Source organism: Lycorma delicatula, chromosome 3 (genome assembly GCF_047948215.1).
Source record: "Lycorma delicatula isolate Av1 chromosome 3, ASM4794821v1, whole genome shotgun sequence".
Taxonomy (NCBI): Eukaryota; Metazoa; Arthropoda; class Insecta; order Hemiptera; family Fulgoridae; genus Lycorma; species Lycorma delicatula.
The window spans coordinates 37,398,719-37,407,418 of NC_134457.1; the positions used below are offsets into that span (position 1 = coordinate 37,398,719).

The 8,700-nt window shown below is 28.4% G+C and overlaps 1 protein-coding gene across 4 annotated transcripts in view; it reads left to right on the plus strand.

Annotated features, from left to right (window-relative positions):
- The window catches only part of amx (TM2 domain-containing protein 3 almondex), a 54,584-nt gene that overhangs the window by 44,233 nt on the left and 1,651 nt on the right, over positions 1–8,700 (plus strand). For all 4 annotated transcript variants that reach the window (XM_075359664.1, XM_075359665.1, XM_075359662.1 and 1 more), the window contains exons 4-5: positions 5,461–5,582; positions 5,827–5,970. In XM_075359664.1, coding sequence (XP_075215779.1) covers positions 5,461–5,582; positions 5,827–5,970 — 266 coding nt within the window. The remainder of the gene's footprint in view (positions 1–5,460; positions 5,583–5,826; positions 5,971–8,700) is intronic.

Sequence of the window (8,700 nt, forward strand, 5' to 3'; positions counted from 1 at the left end):
CCCAGATTTGTGGCAAAACAATTCATGACTTTTGCACCATGATAATGCGCCTGCTCATACTTCATTATTTGTTCATCAATTTTTAGCCTAAATCAATGCTGTAATGATACCCCAGCTGCCATATTCATCAGTCATGGTCCCGTGTGACGTTTTTCTATTCCCAAAAATAAAGAAAACCTTAAAGGGCTATCGTTTTACAAGCATACATGAGATTATAAGCAAATTGCTGAAAGAGCTAAACACTATTCCAAAGATCGAGTTCAAGAAGTGTTTTGGGGGAGTGGAAAAAGCGCTAGCGTAAGTGTATAATATCTAATTGTGAATATTTTGAAGGGGATAACATGTAGATGAATAAATACATTTTTTTGCAAAAAACAAAACTTCTCGTTACTTTTTGAACACACCTCGTATATATACAGTGAGAAAGCAGATTGCAATAAAATATTCAATTCATTATAATTTTTTATTGCTAGTTTAAAGGTATCATTCTTCTTATTTAAAATCTTGTCTAACATTTGTCAAATGATTACATTTACATTAAAATCATGTGTTTTTTTTTGCTAAGTCATCTTATTGAATTAGTTCCTCTTACTTATCAATTTAGTGTTCTCCATCTTTTCAACTCGTTACCAATACCAATTGATCATGAGAAACATCAACCAAGCAATGAATTTTTAGCATCTCTATTTTAACAACTGATGTTTGGTGACTGCTTCTGAGAGTGTCTAGCTCCTGAACTGTTGCATTTTTAAGGAATGGTACCTGAGAATAAAGAAATCTTAAATTATTTTTTCTATTGAAAACTGACAAAAGTAGGTGTTTATTTAAAACAAAATCAATATAATAATAAAGCTGGCAATATTGGAAAGATGGAAGTGATTTTAACAAATTTCATATTTTTAATTCTTGGGATGCAGATACCTATTTAAAGATTTTTGTATATCTTACAGTTTCTGAGATTCTAATGGTTGCATATTTAAAGTGAATATATATATATATATATATATATATTTTTTATATATATGTGTGTGTGTATAAGTGTCCTGGAAAATACTTTCTAAACTTGAGAGAATGATTCAGGGGATAAAAATAAACAAAGTTTATAAGTGCAAATAATCTTTCTCACTTTATTTCCTTTCTGTCTGCCATTTTCTGTTTTTTAAATAGAAATTTATGACTAGAAGCAAATTGAGTTATTTGATTAAATGTAGTATATATTTATTAAACATCTATGAAATAAATACATTTGAAAATTTTACCTACAAAAATTTTAAAATGACAGGACTTTTAGATTTTTAATCACAAATATTAATTCATAGAATTATGTTTTTTTATATGAAATTTTGGGCATTTTGGTGCGATCAAAATGACATGTTACGAGAGTTGTCTGAAAAGTTTTGAGCCTAAATTAGAAAGAAGTATTTTTTCTGTCATATAGTTTTATTTTTCAACAAAGTCTCCTTTCAAGTCAATACACTTTATTAAGTGATACTATAACCTCTTTAACCATTCCAAATAGTAGCTGGCAGCTTTCTCTGTAAAATAGGCATTTACGTAGACGATAACCACTTCGTCCAATAAAAATCTCTTTTCTCCAAGTGAAACTTTAAGGTTAGGAAACAAGAAAAAGTTGCTTGGGACTAAAATTGGTGAATGTGGTGAGTGGTCGACCAATTCAAAATGCAGTTCATGAATTTTAGCCATGGCAACCATCAAAATGTGAGCAGGCGCATTGTCTTGTTGGAAAGGCATTTTCTTCTTCTTCAAATGTGGTTATTTTTTTGCAATTTCTGCCTTCAGCTTGTCAAGTATTGATGTGTAATACTGTCCCATTATTGTTTTACCTTTTTGAAGATAATCGATAAACAAAATTCCATTACTATCCCAAGTTGCCATCACCTTCCCAGCTGATTGAACCATCTTCACCTTTTTTAGAGCAGGTTTACCCTTTACAGTCAACTGTTTTGACTGTTGTTCTGTCATCTCAGGAGTGTAGTGGTGTATCCATGTTTTATCTACAGTTATGAATTGACATAAAAAATCTGACTTGTTTTCTTAAACTGCTCCAGCAGAGCCATGGAAATATTCATTCGAATGCACTTTTGATCCAAAGTGAGCAAACGTGGCACCTAACATGCAGATAGCTTACACATTTCCAATTCTTCAGTTAATATGATAAACACATTCTTTCGATATGCCCATAGTCTCTGCTATCTCTCTAACCTTAATTTGTTGGTCGTTCAGTACCATATGGTGAACTTTTTCGATGATATCGGTGGTGGTTGCAGTTTTTGGCCACCCCAAACATTCATCATCAACCAATTTTATGACCATGTTTAAATTCAGCTGCCCATCTTTTCACAGTGACAAATGATGAGACAGTCCCCGTAAACAGCATCCAACTTTGTTTTAATTTGCGTAGGCGTATTGTCTCTCAAATGCAAGTATTTAATCACGGCACGATATTCAGTTTTTTCCATTTTCTCAAAAACACTCGCAATGATTTATTCAAACAACTGAGCATCCAAAGTGGTTGAAATTTTAGTGAGTACCTTTTTAATGCATGCGTGAATACATTCCCTAACTTTGGTTGACAAGTGCTACCATCTTCATGTTGAGGCTCAAAACCTTTCAGTCAATTCATATTTGTTAAAAATCAGTTTACAAACAGCCAAGAGAAATAGATGAAATGGGTCTAAAATACTCTTATGGAGAAATAATATTATCTGAAATTTTTGTGCTTGTTTTCACTTCTTTCACTAAGTAAAATAAAAATTTATAGTAATTACTATATTATTATTGACATTTCAGTGATATGAACCAATATTACCTTGTTAATAATTACATTATGCCCCCAGAAAATTCAATAAAATAAAAGGTGTATTAGAGATCAGCATAAAATAAGAAATTATATTAGTTTCGAAGTTTAGATAATATACAAAATAACCTGCTTACATGAGTAATAATTTGGAGTGACTCACAGCCCAACAAATTAAATTGCATGCTCAAAAAGGCATTTCTTTGATTAATGATATTTTTTGATAGATTACTGCCAATCAAAAATACTCCATTTTCTTCTGTTTCAGGCCGTCGAAATGAACATTAATGCTTTCCTCAACTCTTCCTGTATCTTTGGTTTTCCACAAAAATATGTTCTATTTTTCAAACATCTCCAAAGAAGTGTAGTGATGTGAATTATGTGATCGGGCAGACCAGTTTACCATTCTCTCTTCCAATACAAGACCTCCAAATATATCAATTTGCTCACCTGATTCTCTACTATGAACATATTTTGAATATTTCTTCTTGGTACCCAAACCCATCCTTCTGGAAAACACCATTGATTTTCTATTACACAGTCTCTTGAGCTTGGATTATAGTAGCGTGCAGAAATTATGTTCTGCTCACCCTTCATTAGTGAAAATAGTTGTATTTTCATACATTTGAAAAAAAAAAGAACTCAAGTTAGTAGTGTGTAATATTATTACAGTATGCTACAAATTAATTGATTCCGTTCAACTCACGTCATGTACACTTATCAGCATATTTTCACCACTTGACTTAACACAATAGCTGAACAAAAACTTAATTAACATTAATACAAATTAGGACCAAGAATCAAAGAGTTGTTTTTATTAAAAAAATTATTTGTTTCATTATCCACAATAATTAATAATAATTTTATTACATTTCATTTATTATTATTTTTTTTATTAATTTTATTTTATTAACATTATTATTATTAATAACCTTTATTTCAGTTAGTGAAGGAAGAGAAAACTGGCACAAAATGTTGTGACTGCATTACTCTTTCATTTGCATAATGTAGACTTGCTTTAACAAATCTACCATATCTCGACTGTTTTTCACTGACTTTAATAAATAATGTTTGGCTTTGTTCACATTAAAATGCTTAAGATGTGTAATTTTGTTTACATTAAAATTCTTAACAATAAAGCTAATAAAAATGTAATTTGATACTAATATTTAGTCATTAATAATCTAAGGATCTGAAGGTTTCTATTTTAAAGTTTTAAACCTATTTATTTTATAGAAGATGGTTAAATGTACAACAAATTTCATTAAAATATATTTCAGTTTGTTCATAAGACATACTCTTCGATTGAAAAAACACAAAATTGGGAATGAGAATGAGCAGAAATGAAGCAAGTTTGGACATTTGTACACATAGACTTTATTTTACTAAATCCCTCAAGTTTAGCAAACACTTTCTGGAACACACACACACATATATATTTATATATATGTGTGTGTGTGTTCCAGAAATTTCACATGTGTGTTCTAGTAATCTTGAGAAATTTCACATATATAATAATAAATTAATTAATGAAGTTTTGATTCAAAGATGATATTTTGTACAAGCAAGTGATGAATAACAATTGTTAGGTTGGCTAACTGACTGCCTTCCCTACTCCACAATAATCATAACAACAGTGACATACAAAACAAACATTATTTTTACTTTATTGATGATCAGTTGTTATGAATTTGTTGATTGATTTTAATTATAAATATTTTTTATACTTTATACTATAATTTTAATATTAATTTATATGAAGATTATCCTCGTGAAGATGGCTGAATAGCCAAAAAAATTAGAGGAAATATACCAATTGATTGGTAAGGTGATTTCAGTATTATATTTGAAGTGTATATATATATATATATAGAAAAAGAATAATCATTTCCTTATAACCTGTGGGCCAATTGAATTGAAAAAAGATCAAAAAGACAGGATTACTCAAAATAATTAATGTACAAGAAACTTGATAATCTAAAATAAAAAGAATGTAATGCAAGTTTGTTAGTGTCTTTCAGACTGGTGTTTTATATTAATAGCTATTGAAAATAATCCTTTCGGTGAACAATTTCAGATATTGCTTCATTAATTTACAAGTGAAAAGGTGCAATAAGAAGTATCAGCATTATTGCACCTTTGTAATCTATTTGTTAAGATTTGTAACAATAATTTGTGTTCATGTGTTGATACATTGCCTGCATTTTACTAACTTGATATCTGTCACTTTGTATGACTTCTATTTTCTTCAGAAAATGATGCTTTTTAAAAAGTATGATTTTCAAAGATTTTTTTTTCTTTTTTGGGTTTTTTTGGTACTTAATTTTGTATTTTATATTTTGTTTTCATAAATTTATCTGCAAATATATATTTTTTTGTTTCTTATTATAAAATTATATATATATATATATATATATATATATATATATATATATATATATATATAATATGTTTTTAGTTTTAGTTACAATCTGTATGTTTCTTTTTCTGAAGCATAAAAATGCATATATTATATTATCTAATGCTGCATGGATATATGGACTAAATGATCTGTTTGTCATTATTAGATAAATCAGTTTGATGTATTAAAATAAGTTTTTAGACTTTGTTTTAAAACTTTTGTACTTGTTTTATTTATACAGGGTGAAAAGGAGTTTACAAAAGAATTAATTTGTAGATATTGTTACCAGACTGATCACTGGGAACATAGTTGTGTTCAGAAAGGAAATTGTAATTCTGTAGCTTCACCAAGATTTCATTACCGGTAATGTTATATATCTTCCATACTTTTCTTGTAATAACACTAGTTATAATTAAAATTTGTTTAATTAATCATTCTGTTCTATTTCTTTTATACCAAAAATTATTGCCAAAAAAGATTTGTTTGAATAAGTGATTATGAGTAAAAATAATCTTGAGTACAACATAATATTTTCAATTATACACTTAATAGTGATAAAAAACACAGCAGTATTATTTATTATTAATATATTTTTTGTTTCTTATAGTGCCAATTGTACTGTGAAAAATGAAATTCTTTGCTTGGGTAGACGCACTTTTTTTAAAAATTTACTATGCAATTGGACTGGTGGTTACAGATGGTCTACAGCACTCGCACTTAGTGTAACACTTGGTGGATTTGGAGCTGATAGGTAAACTACTAATATAATTTTTGATAATATTATTGTTTTTGGGTTCTATAAAAGTTTTAAATTTTTCTATTATTTTGAAAATTATGAACTCTTTTAAAAAAACACAATCTAATTTGCAAATATACATTGTATATATGAAAAAATATATAAAAATTCAAAATTATAAACTGGGGGTTTGTATAAGCTTCTAATTACAAACACAGGTCAGGTGCTATGAAAGGTTTTCCTTAAATAAGTTGTTAATTTCTTAATTTTGGTTAAGGATTCACATTTGTAAATAATAATTGGGAAAATTTTATTGTTGTAATTGTAATATAACTTTAGAAGTTTCAAAAAGGGGTCCTACAGTTGTGTTTGATGCCAGTCAATAAACCTTTTTATAAAGTTTTGTAAAAACGTTTTTTAGACTTTGTGTATGAAAAAGTTAATTTAAAAAAAAAAACATAATAAAACTATAAAGAATGAGTAAATTATGTAAATTAAGTCAATAAAAAAATAATGAAGATAGTTAAGAAAATTAAAATTTTCAATCAAGTTTTTTTATTAATTATATAAAGACTTAAACTTAGAATATAAGCTAATATTTCACTTTTTTTATTTAACTGATGTTTCTTTATACTATGTAAAATACATTATAGTAATTTATATAGACTTTCACACCAGAGAAAACTCAGCATCGTGTCTCTTTATAGTTTATTTTGAAAGTCATACTATTTTCAATAGTAGAATTATTAAAAAACGTAAACATTTTGTTTTTATTTATTCTTAAGCTGAATATCCATAGACAATTTTGTGCTGTGTGATGTCAATAAAAATTGAATAAAAATAGTTATAAAATAATATCTTAATGATGTGAACAGAAACAGAACATTATTTTAGCACTCTGATTTAAATGACACCAGTTAAATTGGGGGTTATGAAAACTGAATTGGTTTAAATAAGTTACTACAATCAAATTTTACACAATTTTTTAGTTATAAAGACTACTTAATCACTTTTTTATGTTTAATACCAAACTTAGCCAGTCTATATGACTTCTAAATAGACAATGCTTTCTTAACAGAAGTGATTCTCTATGACTGAAATTATGTTGCTTTTACAAAAAAAAAATGTGTTTGCTGCTTTTTCAGTATCTATTTGTTTACTACAGTAGTTATTGATTTTAATTAGTAATGTACGATCTTGATTTGGTAGTGAGGTATCTAGTAAATAATTCTGATGATGTACAACAGATGTAATAATTACTTTTATTTTGATTTATTATACTTCACTAAAACCTGTCCAACATATTTTAAATTAACTTGGAAAAATAACTAATGATAGTTGTTAATATTATTTAATGGAGTTTAATTTGATTTTAATGCATTGAAGAATTATTGATTGATGAAACTGTATAAATATTGGGGTTGAAGAAAATGTTTCTTTAAATTTTCCCAGTAGATGGCTTAAGGATTGCATAATTCTGATAATATTAATAATTTGGCAACATTTTGTATGCTTGTCAAATGCAATGTATTACTGGTTTTTTTTTTAGGAAGGTTAATAAAGAAAAAAAATAAAAGGTTATGAAAAAAATAAGAAATTTGATACATTTTGAAATTTTATTATTAAAAAAAAAAATGTGACAGGCTGCTAAAAACATTTGTGATGTTTACAGACATGATGCAGTATCAGTATGTTTGACATAAAACTGGTACAAGTATTTTAAATGTAGTGTCAGTTTTGATGCCAATGATGCACCTCGGTCAGGTTGTCGACTAATTAATAAAATACGCACGAAGTATAGTCAAAATTTCAGAGATTTGAGCCCTCATTCTTGAGGTAATTCTCAGTAATAGCATTTTGCTCCGACAAGACGCTGCTGATCACAAGACGGAAACTGAGGCTGCTGGAATCTTCGGCCTCAACTTACATTTCCCTTTGCACCAGCTCCCTGATACTCATATACGAGCCTTGAAGACAAGATTTGTGTTGAACTTGGGAGGGGATATATTCGTTTTATATTTGACTCTCAAAAATACTGTTTAAAATGATCTTTGTTATTTATACAAAGCCTAGTGCAATATTACTAGGCTAGTTGCACTAACTAACAAATATTGCTAGTTGTATGTAAAGATTAGGGATAGGGAACATCGTTGTCAGACTCCCTTTTTTATTACGGCTTCTTTCTTATGTTCTTCAATTATTACTGCCGCTATTTGCTTCCTATAAATGATACCAATTGTTCTTCTATTCCTGTACTTGAACCCTAATTTTTTAAAAATGCTGAACATTTTATTCCAGTCTATGTTATCGAATGCCTTTTCTAAGTCTATAAATGCCAAGTTTAATGGTTTGTTTTTCTTTAATCTTCCTTCTACTCTTAATCTGGGCGCTAAAATTTCTTTCCTTGTCCCTATATATAGGAAGCAAATAGTGACAGTAATAATTGAAGAACGTAAGAAAGAAGTCGTAATAAAAAAGGGAGTTCGACAACGATGTTCCCTATCCCTAATCTTTACAGACATCTAGCAGTTAATTATGTTGAACAATTTAGATCCGGAGTAACAGTACAAGGCGAAAAGATAAAGATGCTACGATTCGCTGATGATATAGTAATACTAGCTGTGAGTAAAAAAGATTTAGAAAAAACAATGAACGGCTTGGATGAAGCACATTTAATGAAGGGCAAGAAGCTGTAGAAAATGAGTCGCAATAGGCGTTCAAGATCAAGTGTGATATATGAGAATA